This window comes from Ylistrum balloti, unplaced genomic scaffold, assembly GCF_031769215.1.
Source record: "Ylistrum balloti isolate Yb309-2 unplaced genomic scaffold, AGI_CSIRO_Ybal_v1 Utg370000, whole genome shotgun sequence".
NCBI lineage: Eukaryota > Metazoa > Mollusca > Bivalvia > Pectinida > Pectinidae > Ylistrum > Ylistrum balloti.
In genome coordinates, this window is record NW_026782078.1 from 1,307,715 (window position 1) to 1,331,799 (window position 24,085).

The 24,085-nt window shown below is 36.1% G+C and overlaps 1 protein-coding gene across 1 annotated transcript; it reads right to left on the bottom strand.

Moving 5' to 3' along the window:
* Positions 1-16,555: 16,555 nt before the first annotated feature.
* Positions 16,556-23,196, bottom strand: LOC132548061 (uncharacterized). Its single transcript, XM_060211886.1, has 2 exons — positions 23,082-23,196; positions 16,556-20,639 (listed from the first exon to the last, which is right to left on the bottom strand). Exon 2 carries the CDS (start codon positions 20,578-20,580, stop codon positions 17,746-17,748), a length of 2,835 nt encoding a protein of 944 aa, XP_060067869.1. The 5' UTR covers positions 20,581-20,639; positions 23,082-23,196; the 3' UTR covers positions 16,556-17,745.
* Positions 23,197-24,085: the final 889 nt, after the last annotated feature.

Here is a 24,085-nt window from a genome sequence, read left to right on the forward strand (position 1 = left end):
TACAACCTGTATAAGTCATCACAATAGCGTTCGATATTTGTCGTGGTGTTGCACATTCTGAAAAGATAAACATTCCGTTGAAATCACACACACACACACACACACACACACATATATATATATGTTTCGTTCACGTTTTTCTTTCTTTCTGCTGTAAATAATAATAAGAAGCAATATAACTTATACACATATGGTCAAAATCAAAGCCTAGGGTTGACTCCTGATATATATTGTCAGAAAAGCTAAGACATTTTATGAAAACTGTTCACAACTGATGAAATGTGGTCCTGTTGTATCCTACTAGGTTTCAACTATTCACAAATAATTACCTGTGAATTGTTGTATCCTACTAGGTTTCAACTATTCACAAATAATTACCTGTGAATTGTTGTATCCTACTAGGTTTCAACTATTCACAAATAATTACCTGTGAATTGTTGTATCCTACTAGGTTTCAACTATTCACAAATAATTACCTGTGAATTGTTGTATCCTACTAGGTTTCAACTATTCACAAATAATTACCTGTGAATTGTTGTATCCTACTAGGTTTCAACTATTCACAAATAATTACCTGTGAATTGTTGTATCCTACTAGGTTTCAACTATTCACAAATAATTACCTGTGAACTGTTGTATCCTACTTGGTTTCAGCTGTTGACAACTAATTACCTGTGGTTTGCAGTAACCTTCTCGGTTTCGACTGTTGACAACTAATTACCTGTGATTTGTAGTAACCTTCTCGGTTTCAGCTGTTGACAACTAATTACCTGTGATTTGTAGTAACCTTCTCGGTTTCGACTGTTGACAACTAATTACCTGTGATTTGTAGTAACCTTCTCGGTTTCAGCTGTTGACAACTAATTACCTGTGATTTGTAGTAACCTTCTCGGTTTCGACTGTTGACCACTAATTACCTGTGATTTGTAGTAACCTTCTCGGTTTCAGCTGTTGACAACTAATTACCTGTGATTTGTAGTAACCTTCTCGGTTTCGACTGTTGACAACTAATTACCTGTGATTTGTAGTAACCTTCTCGGTTTCGACTGTTGACAACTGATTACCTGTGGTTTGTAGTAACCTTCTCGGTTTCAGCTGTTGACAACTAATTACCTGTGATTTGTAGTAACCTTCTCGGTTTCAGCTGTTGACAACTAATTACCTGTGATTTGTAGTAACCTTCTCGGTTTCAGCTGTTGACAACTAATTACCTGTGATTTGTAGTAACATTCTCGGTTTCAGCTGTTGACAACTAATTACCTGTGATTTGTAGTAACCTTCTCGGTTTCAGCTGTTGACAACTAATTACCTGTGATTTGTAGTAACATTCTCGGTTTCAGCTGTTGACAACTAATTACCTGTGATTTGTAGTAACCTTCTCGGTTTCAGCTGTTGACAACTAATTACCTGTGATTTGTAGTAACCTTCTCGGTTTCAGCTGTTGACAACTGATTACCTGTGGTTTGCAGTAACCTTCTCGGTTTCAGCTGTTGACAACTAATTACCTGTGATTTGTAGTAACCTTCTCGGTTTCAGCTGTTGACAACTAATTACCTGTGATTTGTAGTAACCTTCTCGGTTTCAGCTGTTGACAACTAATTACCTGTGATTTGTAGTAACCTTCTCGGTTTCAGCTGTTGACAACTAATTACCTGTGATTTGTAGTAACCTTCTCGGTTTCAGCTGTTGACAACTAATTACCTGTGATTTGTAGTAACCTTCTCGGTTTCAGCTGTTGACAACTAATTACCTGTGATTTGTAGTAACCTTCTCGGTTTCAGCTGTTGACAACTAATTACCTGTGATTTGTAGTAACCTTCTCGGTTTCAGCTGTTGACAACTAATTACCTGTGATTTGTAGTAACCTTCTCGGTTTCAGCTGTTGACAACTAATTACCTGTGATTTGTAGTAACCTTCTCGGTTTCAGCTGTTGACAACTAATTACCTGTGATTTGTAGTAACCTTCTCGGTTTCAGCTGTTGACAACTAATTACCTGTGATTTGTAGTAACCTTCTCGGTTTCAGCTGTTGACAACTGATTACCTGTGATCTTGTTGTATCCTACTTGGTCTCCATTGCCGCTGATGAGAGTCTTGGAAAACATGTGACATGTCTTGTTATTGTCGTCAAACACGAACGACATACACTCACATGCGCTCTGTATACATAGAGAGGTACACCTCATCCTGGTGTTTGCTACCTTCTGCCTCGTCAACAGATGATAATTACTCTCTATTTCCACATCACCGACAACACTAAACTTCCTCGAAACAAAATCTTCTTGTTTAGTTCCTGACAAAGAAGATCACTTTTGTTATAATAGTAACTTAACGGTTACCTTACCTATTCATGTTTATATAAAATGTATTTCATCTAAAAAAAAAAACACTATCCATTGTATCAAGAGTTCACGATATGTAGAATCCAACAGTCATGTACAATAGGATTCATGTTTCGGGGGAAGGATAGGGATATTTTGCCCTAAAGATAATAAAATGCTGTCGAACCTGAGACTTTGTCGAGGGTAACCTTGAGGACAAAATATCTCACCATTCACACCATTGAAAGAGTATTTTTGTCTTATCTCTAATTCTAAAATTTTGAGAGAAAAAAGGTTCAGAAGAAGGATGCCATATTACACAAAAATCATTGTTATTATGCAGTTTATCATCTGATCATAGAAAACGAATTCTTGGTACCTAGATTTGGCAAACAAAGTTTGCCCTAGAAAATTAAAACAGAATATAATAAGTCACTGCAGATAACTACCTGTACACATGTGTGTATACATTGTATCAGGGAATGATGTTAATCAGAAGGGTCACATTTTATCGCCCGTGTGCCTGTATTGAATAGGTGTGTGTGTGTCATTTAAAAGATTCACACAGATACACCTTAAAATGTACAAGAGAATCAAACCATTTTTATCGGAAGTGTTATGGTCTTTAAATTTCAAATATTCCCAAACTGTTGCTGAGCAAAGATGTTGACGAACCGGCCAGAACTAAGACGAGAGACATACTTTACTAATTCGTCGTCAGCTGACGAACACAATGACTGACACATTGCACAAACATCATGCGCATCTTTTGAACACTTGTGTTCAATAGATAGGTGAATAATCCATAAACGTTGCTTTTATCATGTCGGTGTTCTAGTTAAAGAGCCAGACTAATAATATTAACACTTTTACTGGTATGAAAAGTACTAAAATGGTATAGAAGTAGATAGCATCCTTTAATACAAAGTTAGAAGTAGATAAAATGATGTCAAATAAAGAACTAAACAACGTTATATAACTGTTTCGTCCTTCTAGGTCTCCTCATTGATAATGTATCAAACAGAACAACATGTTGTTTCGTCCTTCTAGGTCTCCTCATTGATAATGTATCAAACAGAACAACATGTTGTTTCGTTCTTCTAGGTCTCCTCATTGATAATGTATCAAACAGAACAACATGTTGTTTCGTCCTTCTAGGTCTCCTCATTAATAATGTATCAAACAGAACAACATGTTGTTTCGTCCTTCTAGGTCTCCTCATTGATAATGTATCAAACAGAACAACATGTTGTTTCGTCCTTCTAGGTCTCCTCATTGATAATGTGTCAAACAGAACAACATGTTGTTTCGTCCTTCTAGGTCTCCTCATTGATAATGTGTCAAACAGAACAACATGTTGTTTCGTCCTTCTAGGTCTCCTCATTAATAATGTATCAAACAGAACAACATGTTGTTTCGTCCTTCTAGGTCTCCTCATTGATAATGTATCAAACAGAACAACATGTTGTTTCGTCATTCTAGGTCTCCTCATTGATAATGTATCAAACAAAACAACATGTTGTTTCGTCCTTCTAGGTCTCCTCATTGATAATGTATCAAACAGAACAACATGTTGTTTCGTCCTTCTAGGTCTCCTCATTGATAATGTATCAAACAGAACAACATGTTGTTTCGTCCTTCTAGGTCTCCTCATTGATAATGTATCAAACAGAACAACATGTTGTTTCGTCCTTCTAGGTCTCCTCATTGATAATGTGTCAAACAGAACAACATGTTGTTTCGTCCTTCTAGGTCTCCTCATTGATAATGTGTCAAACAGAACAACATGTTGTTTCGTCCTTCTAGGTCTCCTCATTAATAATGTATCAAACAGAACAACATGTTGTTTCGTCCTTCTAGGTCTCCTCATTGATAATGTATCAAACAGAACAACATGTTGTTTCGTCCTTCTAGGTCTCCTCATTGATAATGTATCAAACAGAACAACATGTTGTTTCGTCCTTCTAGGTCTCCTCATTGATAATGTATCAAACAGAACAACATGTTGTTTCGTCCTTCTAGGTCTCCTCATTGATAATGTATCAAACAGAACATGTTGTTTCGTCCTTCTAGGTCTCCTCATTGATAATGTATCAAACAGAACAACATGTTGTTTCGTCCTTCTAGGTCTCCTCATTGATAATGTATCAAACAGAACAACATGTTGTTTCGTCCTTCTAGGTCTCCTCATTGATAATGTATCAAACAGAACAACATGTTGTTTCGTCCTTCTAGGTCTCCTCATTGATAATGTATCAAACAGAACAACATGTTGTTTCGTCCTTCTAGGTCTCCTCATTGATAATGTATCAAACAGAACAACATGTTGTTTCGTCCTTCTAGGTCTCCTCATTGATAATGTATCAAACAGAACAACATGTTGTTTCGTCCTTCTAGGTCTCCTCATTGATAATGTATCAAACAGAACAACATGTTGTTTCGTCCTCCTAGGTCTCCTCATTAATGATATACATAACAGAACAATGTTCCCGGGTTTGTCTACACCTCTCTCACCAATCACCCTCTGGGAGCGTTCCCGGGTTTGTTGACATATTTCTCACGAACCATCCTCTGTATGCGTTCCCGGGTTTGTGTACACCTCTCACACCAATCACCCTCTAGAAGCGTTCCCGGGTTTGTCTACACCTCCCTTAACACCAACCCTCTTGAAGCGTTCCCGGAGTCAGTTTGTGTACACCTCTCACACCAATCACCCTCTAGAAGCGTTCCCGGGTTTGTCTATACCTCCCTTAACACCAACCCTCTTGAAGCGTTCCCGGAGTCAGTTTGTCCACACCTCTCACACCAATCACCCTCTTGAAGCGTTCCCGGAGTCAGTTTGTCTACATCTCTAACACCAACCATCCTCTGGAAGCGTTCCCGGTTTTTTTTTTTTTTTTCTGAACCTTTCCAACGGATCATTTAACAATGTCGTGTTTTTAAGTGGACTAAACTCACGGAATGTCATTTAATCGAACAAATTTTACAACACCTTGTCTAGCCAGAATTGACAGTACAGATAAAACGGCAGGGATCATTATGTCTTGACGGTTCTATCAATACAAACAAATGATATTGATTGGGGAAATGCGAAAAATGTGTAAAAAAAAAATATAAAAATATCTCTTAATACTTACTGGCTGCCATTTCCACAATTATCAGAATAATCAGCATCAACAGCGTTTTAAGTTTTAAAGCCTCTTTATGTTGCATTTTTGTGTAGTTTCCGTCAATGTGAAGAAGGCGTGTGCTGTGTCGTTGATCCTGGCAAATGTTGCCTGTATAACCTATCTTATCTAACATTCCCAAGGACACATACAGAACGGCATGAGAACATGTTTACAAGGCGTTTAACTATTTCATGGGTAATTAGCACAAAGCAACCTGATTGACGCATCTTAATGTACAATCAATAGGTTTTATGTTAACACGCGTATCGGTACGTATAGCAAAACCTATTTCGTTTAATATATATTTAATATCAGAAGTGTTAGGAATAAACTTGATTATGTAGAAGATATAGCAGGTGAGTATGATATTGTATGTCTAACAGAAACTCATTTCGATGATCAGATACCTACAGATGATTTACTTATAGCTGGATTTCATGAACCTTTTCGATTTGATAGGAATTTTGCTGGTGGAGGTGTTCTGGTCTACATAAACGATCTTCTAAAAGTAAACCGCTTAAAGGAGTTAGAATTTCCCGGAGATAGGTAATTTGGATTAAAATCACACTAACCAATTCGTCTTTCATTATAGGTACAGCATACAGACCAGAAAATTCTGTGTTACTCTTTTGGGACAATGTGCGTACTTCTATTAATAATGCTTAAGACATAACACCAAATATAATAGTAACTGGTGATTTAAACGTCGACTTATTGACTGCATCTCCTGACCAATATCTTTTCGAAATTATCAGTTCTTTTCGTATGATTAATGTCATAAACGAACCAACTCGTACTGGACCAACTCGATCCAGCCTTCTGGATCCCATTCTCTTAACTCAGTCTATTTCTTGTATTGATTCTTCTATAATACCAGTTGATAAATCCTTCAGTGATCATGATAGCTGTACTGCTTGTATTAATCTTCCATGTGCTTTTAAAGCTTAAGGTAGGGTAGGCTTGCCGCGATGTCATGGACAAAAAGGGGATTTCCCAGTTTATAATGACGTCAATTGTTTATGCGCGCGAAAAATTGCAATGGTGTGAGTGTCACGCGTGTGTTCATTCAGAATCAGAGTCATAGATGATCCCCCGACGTTTATTTGTGTTCACTGGACAAGGATTGTTATAGTTAATGTTAACTGTGCTGTTACAGTCGCGCATTACGGAACCTGCAAACAAAGCATCCACTCGTCGGTTTGAGTCAGTTGTGACAGCCGACTGAGGTCACCGGGTGCAGTCATGTGAGATAAATGAAATACGTGATGTTTTACAGATATTGAAGCTCATATGTTATGAAATACATCACAAACTATTTGTATTCCACTTGAAATTATTTTTAACATGTCTTTATCGTCAGGTATATTTCCAGCCAATTGTAAAGTAGCAAAAGTTATGCCACTGTTTAAAAAAGGTGACAGACATTCTCCCTCTAACTATAGACCGATTTCTCTTCTATCTACTGTTGGAAAAGTCTTTAAACGTGTTATTTTCAAACACCTACATAATTATTTCGCAGAAAATTCATTGTTTTATAAACACCAGTCTGGCTTTATGCATGCGCATTCTACTGTATATCAGCTCATTGAAAATCACAATATTTGTATTGCTCTTAAAGAGAAAAACAACATGTAGGTATGGTCTTCTGTGATATTTCTAAAGCATTCGATCGTGTTTGGCATAAAGGTTTAATGGCAAAATTAAAATCGTACGGACTTGGTGGTGAGCTATTTACGTGGCTAGGAAACTATGTATTTAATAGGCAGCAGAAAGTATTCCTAAAAAGTGTTTATTCTCAATTAGGTTCAAACTCAGCAGGGGTTCCTCAAGGTCCATTCTTGGACCACTTTTGTTTCTTATATACATATACATATACTTCTTTATTAAAGTCTTCCTCATCATGTCTTGAAACTCAAACTGTCTTAAATAGGGATCTTGATTCTTTAAACTTTTGGATTAAAACTCGGTTGGTTACTTTCAATCCAGACAAAACTGAGGTAATATTTATTTCTAATTCGATTGACATAGATGATGATTTAGATCTCTTAACATTTACAAAGCTTTTATTTTCCCAATTTTAGAGTATGCGTGTGAATTGTGGGACGGTTGCACTAATACTGAATCAGATAAATTAGAGAAAGCCCAAAGAGAAGCTGCTCGTATTATAACTGGCCTTCCTTCTTATGCACGTATAGAAAATTTATATTTTGAAACTGATGATGATGATGATGATGATGATGATGATGATGATGATGATGATGATTAATTTTGATGATGATGATGATGATGATGATGATGATGATGATGATGATGATGATGATGATGATGATGATGATGATTAATGATGATGATGATGATGATGATGATGATGATGATGATGATGATGATGATGATGATGATGATGATGATGATGATGATGATGATGATGATGATGATGATGATGATGAATGATGATGATGTTAATGATGATGATGATGTTAATGATGATGATGATGATGATGATGATGATGATTTGTATGGTGATGATAATGATGATGTGTTAAATGATGATGATGATGATGATGATGATGATGATGATGATGATGATGATGATGATGATTGATGATGATGATGATGATGATGATGATGATGATGATGATGATGATTATGATGATGATGATGATGATGATGATGATGATGATGATGATGATGATGACTAATGATGATGATGATGATGATGATGATGATGATTAATGATGATGATGATGATGATGATGATGATGATGATGATGATGATGATGATGATGATGATGATGATGATTTATGATGATGATGATGATGATGATGATGATGATGATGACTAATGATGATGATGATGATGATGATGATGATGATGATGATGATGATGATTAATTTTGATGATGATGATGATGATGATGATATGATGATGATGATTAATTTTGATGATGATGATGATGATGATGATGATGATGATGATGATGATGATGATGATGAACATGATGATGCAGTGGATGGATGTATGAATGAATTTAAGCATGTTTTTAAAAACTTTGAAAATAAAAAAAAGGAATTGTAAGAACAATAAAACTAGGATACCAGTGTAACACCTACTGTAGGCAAACAGAATAATGTCCGTGATTTCTACTCTAAGAGTAAAACAACCTTAATAAAAAGGACGTATCATGCTTGACAGAGCATAAGATGGTGTTAGTTATGTTTGTGGTACAAGAAAACACATCAATGATTGATTACGATAATGTTCCTGACTGTTGTAAACAGACCATGAATGACGTGTGGACATAGTGTTATTGGTTGTATTTAAGATTAATGTACAAGATCTATGTACATCCATCAATAATGTATACCAACACCAAGGATGAAAGAAGTTTTATGTTTTGAAGCATAAAATCAACATTAAATAGTAAATACTGATCTATAAAGTCACCAGTACTCTGGTGCCTTGAAATATTTTTTGTAAAATAACACGAAAGTTTGAGATTGGGTGTTTCGGTAGAGTCCACGTGCACATGTTCCATGAGAGTTTAACCGTACATAATCAGAGAGAGAGAGGGGGGGGGGGGAGAAAATACTTCAGGGTCAAGTTGATGGTTTGTGTATAAAAAAAAACCAATATTTTATTCTATTTACACTTTTACATAATTTGAAAAACACAGAAGATCACGTTCATTCTTATTGGCTTACCAGTTTTGGAGCAAGTTACCTCTCTCCTTTCTTCAAAAATTTGTCCATCGTTCAGCTGACAAATCTATCAACAGGAAAGAGGATAAAAAGCAGTTACTTGTATTTATTAAAAAAAAAACAATCTTTTTATTCAGTTTATGTTTTGATCATGATTAAAACTACACGTTGTTAGCGAACAACTTGAGGGCTTTTCAATTATATTCAACCTCTTACGTAATAAAGGTCATTACCACAAACCATTCAAGCAATTTATATATTACATGTCTAGACTGTAGACTGTACAACATCAGATCATTTGTTTGTGTTACCTGAAAACTTAAAGTTGACCTGTGACTCAAAATTTCCTTACTTATATCAAAAGCAAGTGACCAATCATCATCATCACCCCGAACCTGTTGCTGAAAAGAAGCAATTACAAAATTGACACTCGTGATCTTGAAAGAGGGTCAAGATCATTCATTTGATCAAACTCGATAGCTTACGCCCGAGGGATCTTTCAAAGTATGTTGCCCAGCACTTCTGAATTTTAACCCATAAACCGGAAGTTGACTAAGTACAATGCTTCTACCTACAATTTTCGCTAGCAATTGGCCTCAGCAATCAACTAGCTAAATATCGTCATACTTTGCGTCTTGGATACTGGTTGTAAGATAGTTCTAGATTTTAACAAAATACACTTCTGTGACATTGAAAGCGGGTCAAGGTTGTTAATATTAGCAAAATTGAAAATCAATGACCAGAGCTTTCTAAATATGGAAGATCAATGATCTAGACCCTGTAGAACTTTAGAAGAAGTTTTTCAATTTTTGTTACCCAAAATAGAAATTTTCAACTTCGAACCCTACCGAGACAAGAAGTTAAATTTTTAATCATATTTTCATCAATACATTCAATAACACTTCATTACAATATGATGTTGACAGCATTTCATTACTGTGTGCCCCATGGTCATTGAAAACATAATATTTAAAACATTTTGACATACAAAATGTAATTGATCCCTGTGACCATGAAAAAGAATAAAGGTCAGTTATGTTATCAAACTTTGTAGCCAAAGACCCAAAAATATTCAATTTAAAATATCTGGCCTTTAGGCATGTACAATTTAAGATGAAGCATTTAAAAAAGTTGTTTCCTAAAATTTCCATTTCGAACTTTGACCTCTACCGGAAACGTAAGCTCAGATTTCACATAGAAATACAATGTATCATTGATTTGTTATTTTAAATAACATATTTTAAAAAAATTAATATATTCAGTCGTTATTGAGATACAGTAATAAAAGGTTTAATCATAGTGGCCTTTTTGGTTTTCTTGTGTTTTACCAATTTGTTGACATCTTAAGATCAAAGAGAATGTTCAAAATGGCGTAAAAAATAAATGGTAAATGCTAACAGTAAAAACCGAGGACATCAAATTCATCGGAAGAAGACGACGACGAAAAAGAAGAAGATGACACGTAACAAGACCAATAGGGTCTATCAGCTACTGAAAAGCCCTGTTGATAAGAAACTTATTTTCTTACGTCGCAATGGTGTTTGAGGCATGCATTGCGAAATCTTCTATCCGAAACGAAAAGGAAAGACAACATTTATTTTCTTAAACAAACATGAATGATGAAATTGGCATAATCATATCTTTGTTCTACTCTTAGATTTTTTTCACAAACTGTCTCTACGAGAATATTTTTATTGACAAGCTTCTATACAGTCAACCCTGAAATCGAAGACAAAATATATATGGGATAATTTTGAATCTTGATTTTGTTTTAGTTTTAATTATCCTCCTGGGACTGATCATTGTTGTAATCCGTACAAACGTGTCAGTAATCGATAACCATTACATCGAATCAATATCACAGTAAACCATAAGTGTTCAATCATTTATATACAGAAATAAATCGATATACAAATTATATTCTTAGCAACAGATAAGCCGGAGTTGACAAATTTATTAACTGAGATGGTTAGATAATTAATATTTTTTTAGAAGAAATGAAAATGATTGGACATACGATATCAACTGGAAATCGTTGGAAATTTCTATCCAATCGGTGTTAACTGGGTTCATCGTCCCGTAAACCTCCGGGGGCATTTTAGGCGGTTGAACAACATGTGCGATGCCCGTCGCGTGTCGTCCACAGCTACGAGTCGAGCGTCGAACCACCCATCTTAAGTGAAGTTGTCAAATGCTCTCAAGCAGAATGCAATGTACTGGAGTCAACCCAGCATGTTTTATAACTGGTTTAAAGCTGACAATGCATGTTGAATACTTCTTAGAGCTCTCGCCTAAGCTAACGATATCTTCCAATCATCTAAGGAAGTGGAAAACATTTTAGCCCAAGTCTCTTTTTTACTATCTCGTCACACAATTTTCTACCTTAGTAAACTCTGTACATATGATTGTTATTGGTAATTTTAAGAAATGTGACTCTTGTGATCTCATTTCATCAGTTTCAGCATAATTCAAGTTTTTTCATGTTCTTTTATTCGATAAAACTCAAAATCTTCATTTAAAGAGGCTGTAAATTTGTTAGAGAAAAAATATATCCAGATAAGAGGCAAATAAAGATGAAAATGTTATTTGAATAGGGAGTGAAAAAGATGTTGATGTATACCATCACAAGTGGTAAATAACATGGGAAACAACTAAATTAATCCTACTCCAATAGTCAGGGACATTTCCTTCATGTTGGTCATGTCCATGGTAGCTCCTTTAACACAACCAGTTGAAGATTGTGACGTCACTACTACTTCTACTATTACCCTACTCTGATTTCTGTTAATTTGGGAGACAAAGGTGATTAGGCAACGCATTGTGCAACATTTGGTCATAATGAGCGAGAGACCATAGTGTTGCTGACTACGGTGCACGGTAACATCTTGTATATTTATGATGTTTTGCCATCTCGTCACACAATTTTCGATCTTAGTGTACATAGGATTATATTACAGCCGAAAGTGTTGATCGATTCCTAACCATCCGGTACATCAGTGCTCTGCGCATTAATTATTTATCTTATGACACTGACTGCGCAGTTGGTATTGCTGGACAGTAACGTATTTCTCGCATTATTTATCCGAAACGAAATAACTACGCTACATCAATACATAGCGACATCATCTTAAAACTAGGCTAAAACACTGCTAGAACAGACCACAGAGTCTTAAAACTAGGCTAAAACACTGCTAGAACAGACCACCTTAAAACTACTGCTAGAACAGACCACATAGTCTTAAAACTAGGCTTAAACACTGCTAGAACAGACCACAGAGTCTTAAATCTAGGCTAAAACACTACTAGAACAGACCACAGAGTCTTAAAACTAGGCTAAAACACCGCTAGAACAGACCACAGAGTCTTAAAACTAGGCTAAAACACTGCTAGAACAGACCACAGAGTCTTAAAACTAGGCTAAAACACTGCTAGAACAGACCACAGAGTCTTAAAACTAGGCTAAAACACTACTAGAACAGACCACAGAGTCTTAAAACTAGGCTAAAACACCGCTAGAACAGACCACAGAGTCTTAAAACTAGGCTAAAACACCGCTAGAACAAACCACAGAGTCTTAAAACTAGGCTAAAACACTGCGAGAACAGACCACAGAGTCTTAAAACTAGCCTAAAACACTGCTGGAACAGACCATAGTCTTAAAACTAGGCTAAAACACCGCTAAAACAGACCACAGAGTCTTAAAACTAGGCTTAAACACTGCTAGAACAGACCACAGAGTCTTAAAACTAGGCTAAAACACCGCTAGAACAGACCAAAGTGTCTTAAAACTAGGCTAAAACAATGCTAGAACAGACCACAGAGTCTTAAAACTAGGCTAAAACACCGCTAGAACAGACCACAGAGTCTTAAAACTAGGCTTAAACACAGCTAGAACAGACCACATAGTCTTAAAACTAGGCTAAAACACTGCTAGAACAGACCACAGAGTCTTAAAACTAGGCTTAAACATTGCTAGAACAGACCACATAGTCTTAAAACTAGGCTTAAACACTGCTAGAACAGACCACAGAGTCTTAAAACTAGGCTAAAACACTGCTAGAACAGACCACAGAGTCTTAAAACTAGGCTAAAACACCGCTAGAACAAACCACAGTGTCTTAAAACAGACCACAGAGTCTTAAAACTAGGCTTAAACACTGCTAGAACAGACCACAGAGTCTTAAAACTAGGCTTAAACACTGCTAGAACAGACCACAGAGTCTTAAAACTAGGCTAAAACACCGCTAGAACAGACCACAGAGTCTTAAAACTAGGCTAAAACACTGCTAGAACAGACCACAGAGTCTTAAAACTAGGCTAAAACACTGCTAGAACAGACCACAGAGTCTTAAAACTAGGCTAAAACACTGCTGGAACAGACCATAGTCTTAAAACTAGGCTAAAACACCGCTAAAACAGACCACAGAGTCTTAAAACTAGGCTAAAACACCGCTAGAACAGACCAAAGTGTCTTAAAACTAGGCTAAAACACTGCTAGAACAAACAGTCTTAAATCTAGGCTAAAACACCGCTAGAACAAACCACAGTGTCTTAAAACTAGGCTAAAACACCGCTAGAACAGACCACAGTGTCTTAAAACTAGGCTAAAACACCGCTAGAACAGACCACAGAGTCTTAACACTAGGCTTAAACACTGCTAGAACAAACCACAGAGTCTTAAAACTAGGCTAAAACATTGCTAGAACAGACCACATAGTCTTAAAACTAGGCTAAAACACTGCTAGAACAGACCACAGAGTCTTAAAACTAGGCTAAAACACCGCTAGAACAGACCACAGAGTCTTAAAACTAGGCTAAAACACCGCTAGAACAGACCACAGAGTCTTAAAACTAGGCTAAAACACCGCTAGAACAGACCACAGAGTCTTAAAACTAGGCTAAAACACTGCTAGAACAGACCACAGAGTCTTAAAACTAGGCTAAAACACTGCTAGAACAGACCACAGAGTCTTAAAACTAGGCTAAAACACTGCTAGAACAGACCACAGAGTCTTAAAACTAGGCTAAAACACTGCTAGAACAGACCACAGAGTCTTAAAACTAGGCTAAAACACTGCTAGAACAGACCACAGAGTCTTAAATCTAGGCTACAATGCTAGAACAGACCACAGGCTAAAACACTGCTGGAACAGACCATAGTCTTAAAACTAGGCTAAAACACCGCTAGAACAGACCACAGAGTCTTAAATCTAGGCTAAAACACTGCTAGAACAGACCACAGAGTCTTAAAACTAGGCTAAAACACTGCTAGAACAGACCACAGAGTCTTAAAACTAGGCTAAAACACTGCTAGAACAGACCACAGAGTCTTAAATCTAGGCTAAAACAATGCTAGAACAGACCACAGTCTTAAATCTAGGCTAAAACAATGCTAGAACAAACCAGATTCTTTTCATTCTTTCTTCTCTTTTTTTCTCTTTTTTTGTTTTGTTTTTTTTTGTTTTTTTTGTTTTTGTGTTTCCTTTTTTTTTTACAAATCCAGATGGTGGAGTATGAAGGAGATGCAATAAAGATGTTGTCTTCTTCTTATCAGTTAGCGAATTAAAATATAAAACTGTTTGGCGACGGTGAAGAACGACAAAAGTGACGAGGCTTTGGCGATCCCCTTTCGTCTTTCTGTCCCGAGCCAAAACGCAGCTTATATTTTAAGACACTGACAATGCATTCCATTTGTCATGAAAACTTTGTGAAAATTCATACTATCGTGAACTTCATCACTTTAAACCTATTCAATCTGTGTTTATTTGCCGTTGAGACCATGATAAATTGTACTTGATTACGAATTACGCTCCGCGCGGAAATATAGGTCAACATTTATATGGATATAAAAAGCAATTTTATTAGATTTTGTCAATAAATTTGATTGTTACAACAAATAAACTCACTTATCTAAACAGTCATTTCCATTTTTAATGAATCATTCAGTATATCCGGAAAAAAATTGACGAATTAATGCACACGTTAAAATACAATTTTCCAAATATAGCAAAAATATGCAAGGCACATATATGTAGAGTCAGATAATTAATTAAACACCATTAATTATACAGCTGTATGTACTGTAGTAATACTATGGGACCTAGGATCAAGGAGGCGACTGATGAAAATTAAAAAAAACAATATAAGATATCAATATCTATATGGTGAGGCGCTCTTATTCAATGTTTTAATAAATTCATAATTTGCATGTATCTAACCATTACAAAATAGCATGAAACACATGAATTGATGACGTAGAAATTTTTATCCCAATTCAATCCGAACATCATAGTGAACACATCAGCAATGTTAGTAATGGTTAAGGCACAATGTTAAACAAGACACACAGTTAATGGCACTCTTGTTAGACATGTTTCCATCAGGAGCATTTACGTTAACCATCAGTTATAAAAAGACAAGAGGCCAAAGGGGCCTTAACGGTCACCGACGTGAACTCACAACAGGATACAATTGTAATGAGTAGTATACAGCAAATGAGAAAATGAGAAATGCTATTTGTACAGGGACCGAGGAATTTTTCTTTGAGACCATTCCATCCATGAAGAATATTTGATTCTACCATTTTTGAATATTGAGAATTTTTTTTTTTAATCTCAGTCAGTTTGACCTTTTTTTTTTTGGAATGCTGCTAAATGACCCATGGGGATGGGGACCATATAATTTTACAACTTTGATTTAACTTTGACCATGGAAGGTTTCTATCAAGTTTCATTAAAATCAGTTCAATGGTATTCCAGAATATGTCAAAAAATGAAAAAAGTTTTCGGACGTACGACGGAGGACGGAGGACGGAGGACGGACGCTAGACGATGGACGATGGACGATGGACAAAATTGTATCGCTATAGGTCACTAGAGACTTTGTTTCCGATGACCTAATAAAATTTATCTATTTTACAACAATTGCGAAACAAATTATTTCAACATAAATTAATTGCTCTAGTTGGTCCTGATGTAACCACGCAGGTGGTCTTATGGTGGAAGGACATGGAGAACCGTAGTTAAAACCTTTACACATCCGTTCGGGAACTGAAGCCCGGGCGGCTGGCTAAAAGGCGTCATCCAATCACCCAAATATCGTAAATATTTGAAAGCGAAAGCCATGAGATTACACCAAAATATTCAAAAATAAAAAAACATCAGATGTATCAAAATCACAGGTGTACCTAAGTAGTTCTTGAAGCACTTTTTTTTAATCAATATACATAACTGTAGTTCATCGTTTTACCATAATTCACACATACATATATAAACACACAATATAAAATATCAATTTCAAACGTTAATACAAAATTTAATTGTTAAAGGAACAAGAAAATTTGTTAGAAAATAGAGATGACGTAAACTTAAATACGTTTGTATAAACATATCAAACACAAATATTAAAATTATAATATCATACACACAACTCTATATTTCAGAGTGTTTTTTATTGTTTATATGAAAGGCACATTTTTTTTAATAGATAGCTTTTTCTATCTCCGACAAGTCTTTTTGAAAAAAAATCTTTTGCTTACTCTCATTAAGAATTACATTCACTTTAATGTTTGACATCCTTTTTATTCGATAAAAACAAAATAATGCAGTTATCTAAAGAACAGCATATTAACAAAAACAAAAATAGAAATAACATGATATTAACAAAAAAATAAAAACATGATATTAACAGAAACAAAAATGAAAATATAGTGAAGATTCCACAATGCTGTTAATTGTCAGTAGTCTCAGATGCATTCGAAACCAATTTAAGTTGGACTTACAGCAGCCTACCACGAGTATTTATATTTTTACGAAACACGATAAAAAATAAAGATAAATTCTGTCATACGAGTGATACACTATATTATTATTTACTGGAAAAACAATCCATTTTCTTTTTATCACATGTTTGTAATAAAAAAGGAGGTCCAACACAAAAAAGTGGAGTTCATAAAAAGTTACTTGGCATCAGATAGTTGAACGATACGCTTGGCAACAAGACGACGCCGCTGTAAATAGGATGTTTGTTGTCGACGTCATTTTAAATAAGGTGTTTGACGCGGTACTCTACCCTTTTAAGGCATTAGCTGACTCGAATTGATTTCAAAACTATTTCAATATACCAAATTAGAGAAAAAGTTAACGGGAAAGTATTGATGTATAACCACCTTATTTAACTTTTGATTCATTTGCGTCCTAACAGTAAAATTGACGAATTTCAATGTCCAGAAAGCATCGCTCTAATTGCTAAAAGCTACAAAACTTAAATCATCAATTCTAAAAGTTATATCATAACCAAAGATAAAAGATGAATTCTTACATTATCACCACAGTGTAAATGCTAATCAATAACAGAGCTAAGATTTTTTTTTCAATTCTATTTCATTTTACAAATTCCACATCCATTTTTTTTAATTCCACTTCATATAATATATATGTGCATTCCCGTTTTCCGTGTTTGCCGGTTACCTATTTGTATATAACTGAACACTTCCTGTTTATAGTTTGGATAGTAACGGCGATACTTCTTTAAACTATTATTTTGAATGACAACATTTAAACCACTACCGCTCTTATTGGTTTCTTATCATTCTTATCAATTAAAACAACTAAATGGTCTTGAATGACAGAGATCTGCCGCGATACTGATGTAGTTTCATGCTCATAAACATTGTCCTTCGAAGAACTATTCCTTCTTTCACTTAGTAACGTGTCTTTTTTATCAGATTCTGAGGTTTCAGAGAGAGAGCTGAAGCGTTCTGCCTTCAACAGATTTTCCTCTGACTGGTCCCGAATTTCATTGCCTTCTATATCATTCACCCCGACTGTTTGATCGGGCGATACCTGAGTATTAGTAATTTCGATATCCGCCACTGTCCAGGACTCATCATACTCTCTTATTACATCGTTTAACACTTCGCGAAAATGGAGATTTTCAATGTCAACCCCTATGTCCTCAGGTGCCTGCAAATATTTTCTAAATAACCAGGGAATGAGACCTCCAGCTATGGCTGTGAGCGTTTGGTTTGTGCTAATGGAATCAGATTCTTCACCGAACGACAAAGCTACGATCATGATGAAAAATAAGAAGAAGAAAATTCTTAAAATGCTGTTGATGACATCAATAAGATTCTGGCCCAGTGGCCCAGGCACGCCTACACAATCCATTATACACGCCTGCGAGAAGAAATTCCTTGGAATATAAGGCGTGTCTTTTCTGTCCAAAAAGAACATCAGCCGTTTTGTTTTCCAGAACAGGTTTACATCATCGTGACCTAAGCTGAAGTTGTCACTTGGTATGGTGCTCGCTTTCTCTGCATCGGGATCGCCAAGAGGTGTTTCATCCTTTAATTGGAATGCCGTATTTTTCTGGATATTTTCATTCAGTAGAGATACCTTGAGGATGTCCTCTTTTGTTTTCTTCATTGCCTCAGCGATAATGGTATTATTAAACTTAATGTAGCGATTTGTCACACCGCCAAATAGATCCCGAATATAAAATCCGAGCATGAGAGCTAAGATCACGTATTTCGTTGTAAATGACGCGTTTAAAAGCAGACCAATCAAAACGTAGATCATGATATCAATGTAGAAAGACATACAATCTAGTACAATGAAAATTATCAAAGGCATGGAACAAACTAGAATTAGTATAATCAACATATCAGCGGGCGAACACAACTTACTATCTTCGTCATTCTCGTCGTCTTCGTCGTCCTTTGTATCTACTCCATCCGTATTTTGTATAAAAATGGGATCGAGCCCTAATCCATCCGACACGTGCTTGGCGATTGCTCGTACACAGCTACTTCTAGACAAACAGCCACACTTGTTAGATAGGACATAAGTGAAAAGGTAGATTGGCATTGACAGAGTCAGGTTGACAGTAGGGAGTAGGTAGAAGATGAAGTTAAACACGACGAAAGGAAGAAACAGTACGAAATAAAACAGAGCAAGAATCCGACCTAACATGTTACTCTGTTGTACGACGGAACGACACGCTTTATATATCGTTTGGAAGGCTAATTTTATCCGCCGTTTACGCGAATCCCGTAAACACTGTTTCAGAATTTCAATAACTACATCTATTCGGCGTGACCCTCGAATCTTGAAGAACTGTACAAGAACGAAAAGTCCTAGAAGAATTAGATATATAATGTACAGCTCAAGACGAGGAATAACACTGACTCCAAAGCTGTTATATTGTAGAAGGTCAGCATTCAGCTGAAGCTTTTCTAAGCTGTTGACAATAAACCACGCTGGTTCAGTATACGAAAAGAAGACCGCTAATCTTATTATAACTGGGATATTAACCAAACTAATGATCAGTAACAAATACGCAGTATTCAAAATCTTTCCTGAAAGTACACTAAAAAATTCTCGAACTGACCTACTGTCGCTAAAATCACGTCTCCTCAGTTCGTATCGGGCAAGCATATCGTACAGCATAGTGAAGGGTCCAAATGGATCGGCGTCCTTTTCAATTAACTCGTCTTTGTCGACGTAAAAATGGATCTTCTCCAGCGTACAATCATACTTGATATTTTCATTAAATGTGGCAAGAGATTTACAGAATCTCGGCATATCTTTAAAATACCTTTCTGGTATTTCAATCGGAACCTTTTCTTCGTGATGGTCATCAGAACGTTTCGTAACATTGACGTGAAGTGGAATGTCGAGCTTATGTTGGAAGTATACGTCACTTGTGTTACTGCGGAACAGATCGAAGGGTATCAGCAAAGGAGCAAACATAAGAGCTACCAATGGTAACACGATGATACACAAAAAGAAAACATCCATCCATTTGTTACGTTTTAGTTCATTGCAGGTTGTCTGAAATTCTTCATCCTTTGTACAACACACAAAATAAACTTCAGTGCCCGTCTCACCGTCCCTGAATCTAGCGTTGCATATTTCGCTTCCTATCCAGGTGTTGTTGTTGACGGGGTCAGCAATGTTATTAAGAATAAAATTTTGTACATCTTCTGCTATTTCCGACGCCGATTTTGAACTTAAACATCCCCCTGGATTATCTGATAGTTGAATATCCATACTGGCGACTCCGTATCTCAAACTCGTCAGGGACAACGTCTCAAAGTTCTGTCTGAGCCAAAGCAGACCCTTTCCATGGTTTCCTGACACGTGGACCCATGTAAGGGGTTGAGGAGTATACATAGAAATAGGGATTTCTTGGCTTATATTACTGTACGAGAAGATCATGAATAGCATATTGTACCCAGTGTCCAATGCGTTTTTAAAATCCTCACTGTTTTTATCAGCAGATAAACTGCAGCTTGTACCCTGTGAGGAAATGTTTTGTCCGTCAGCTATAAGACACACCATCATTAGCGTAAACGATACCACCAAAATTCCATTCATACCGGCAGCCATTTTCGCTTCTCTATTTAATGGTCTGGTAGGTTATCCTTATATCTGGCACGAATTTATTTCTGTAAAATAAAGATATCAAATTAAGTTAATAAGTAATATGTACTAATGCAGTATAAAATCGAAAATTAAAAAAAAAAATACCAACATGTCAACATAATCATAATCCAAACTCAAATTCCATAAAACTAGGGCGAAAGCTATGAACAAATGAAAGTACCAAAAAAAGTACAAGGAGAATAAGGCCAGGTGTTGCAGTCAATCCAAGTTAGTAATGTCGCGTTCTCAAATGAAAACAAGGTATGCAACAACGGAACCAACAGGCAAACTGAAGCCGTTTCAGCCGTTTCCTCAATGTTTTCCTACAACGAAACCAACATAGACAGCTTTCCAGCAAGTTGTATGATAAGTGCGATTATTTTAATTTCCCTGTTGTGAATTTTCCATTTTTCCAATTTCCCAAAGCATATGGCGTTTACACGTCGCGTTTGATACAAAATACGAAGACCTGTTCCCAATATCACGATTTTCGTGCAAGATGTCAATTTGCGGACTGACTGATGCACAGGGTTTGAAAGGATGCAGGTTAATGAAAATCATAAGGAACATTTACGGTCGTCAGTGATCTCATAGAGAAAATATTATATTCCTTTGTGCGATATAAAAAAATGGCGCTTGAAGCTCGTTAGTTTACCTGTTGGTTCCGTCGTTATAAACCTTGTGTTGAAAACATGTCACGATTTATGTGAATTAAATAAAATTTACATTGCTGGTGTCGTCAATGATAATATATATATATGACTTTACTTCTAATTGTGAAGGGAGATTTTTTAAAAACATATACTAATCAGTATAAACATTCAAGGAGTTACCTCCCCTGTCTCAATTATCCTCGATATTCCAGGGATTACGCTTATTTTCGCTCTCTGCACCCCCGGAACATGTCATGAAAAAACTGAAGGTTCCATGTGCGACACCTCGTGGACAAGACGAAATAACTAGTTTGCTAATTGAGATTTAAAGCGCAAGTCCAAACCCCAAATGTATGTACATTATTATACTTTTACACTCCTTCACCTAGTACATCTCTGTGAGACCTTACGAACCCACCCCTCCTCCCCTTCCCCCTCCTCGCCTTTGCTAAACCACTTTTCTCCCAGCATCAAACATTTCATAAGCATACTTTTGTACACCTATGCCAATTAAATTCGTGTAATTGCGTTCGAGGGAGTTCAGTATTGAAATGTTGAAGAGCAGATAGTCTGAAACGACATATTATTCCCGGAGGCACAGGGACTTGGCACGAATTTCCAACCCACGGTCCATATGTATGTATTATTTGCCAAGTCCCTGTGCCAGGATATACACCCCAATCACCATATCACGTAAGCATATTTAGGATGCTATTTTTAGAACTGAAAGTAATTACGTACATGTGTATTTATTAATATTGACAAATGTAATTATCCAAATGATTCGGTGAATCACATCTGTATAAAGTTAATCATTCCTCAGCAACGTCATACCATAACTATGCATAATTAAAATGAATTAATAATTGAATATAGTTATTTAAATATATCAATCATAGTTTGTTGATATATGAGAGTGGCGAGAGTCGTAGAATAACAAACATTTGTGTCATTAGAACTTAGAACGTTTAGACACGATAGGACTGAAAAGTAACAGGTCTGATTGTAAGATAACAATAGTACGCTCTAGTGTTGTTGTTCTTCCGTCGACACCAGGAACGAGGAAGTCATATGCAGAAAGTATACACATGCCATTCACGAGAAATAAGACCGTGCAGCTCTATATATCATCACATGAATATGAAGCATGTTAAAATTGGAAAGTCAGTGTAGTGTAATACTTCAACATACCATCCCCTAGTCCCACACTTACCGCGCGTTCTGATTCCTCGTTTCCTGCGCTAAAACTCTTAAGGGGTTGGGAAATGATCTTAAATTAGTGTTCAGCGATGTTTTAGGATTTCAGCTGCTAGCACTAACGTCTGTTTAATAAATCCGAAATACTACTTGCATTTTTCTGCTTTAACATTTATATTTATTATTTACATGATTTTATTTTGTAAAATTCTATATAATTCTGAGCAAATCTCGGTTCCGACCATACCTTTCATGTCACAATATTAATTTTTCATGCAAAACAGAGGGTTGTGTTGTCGATCTGATGTAATCATTTATTAATAGTGTTTCCTTAAAAATGCTCGGTCCATAGGAATAAACGGAAGAATTTATGTTAGTGCAATATACAAACATGACATATAGCAGGATATTACGGTCTAGTCTATATATAGAAACCCACGCCGTAATTATCTAGGTCAGACTCAGTCCCGTGAAGCAAGACAAAAACATTTTGATATCGCCTCTGCTTCAATCAACGTTCCGGCATCAAACGCTGTCGTGAATCTGTGACGTTTCGTTAACAGCAGTGAATATATTGTCAGTATGTGTTGTCAGCAGTGTAAAGCAAATACATACCTTTAAACTATAGGCATGCAATGTTCAAGCGGATATCGTAGAAGGCACACATTATATTAAAGGTCACGCCCATGTACAGTAACTTTCTGCATCATTGCGGTCTATGGCTCGGGAGAAACACTCTATGTAGAGTGTGCCTATGGAGAGACTTAGTACAATTATCTTATGTGTGTGTACACAACATAAGGATGATGTGCTCAGTCAGTAGACTACGGATGTTTAAGTGTATAGGCAGATGTGTAATGTCTTATCTATTCAATGACATGTCGATTTTGTCTCTCTGATGTTCCACAATTTGATTCACATAAGATTTTTTTTCTCCAAAAATGGTTCAGCATAATTGTTATTAGTCTTCAGCAATACTGGCTACGTAGATAAAAACATAAAATAACGATTTTTAAATTCAAATGAATTTTAAAGTAAAAACAACGTTTCTTAGCTTTTATAAAATATAAAATGTACTTGTTTCTTAATAATTGGCCTGCAAAATCCAGCATCATTTTGCCACTGACGAGTCTTAGAGGGCTAAATAGTTGTAAATACAGTTTAATTTATTATTTGCCAATCAGTAAGCTGCTTTAGGACCTCGAAGTTTGTCATGACCCACATGTCACGTTTCAATACATTAACATGCATTTGGCTTTCTTTTGAATTTGTCTAATATCAGAATTACGAAATGTATTCCATTTTAGGGTAAATGCAACTTTCTATCTGATATTTGACTTCCGACTATTTTTGGACTAGACTTCAAACTTTAGGCCCTATGTATCACTGACGAGTTCTAGATGGGAGGAAACAGTTGTATGATGCAGTTCAATTTATATAGTTGACTTTGTTTATTTCAAACATTCTATACGAAGGTAATTATTCACTTACATGTCTTTTGTACAATCCTTGGTTCCATTGTTTATACCTTGTTCTCATTTAAGAACATGGCATTACTTACTTGAATATACCAAGGTTTACATGGCGGATGTCATCGATATAGCAGAAGACGCCTACTT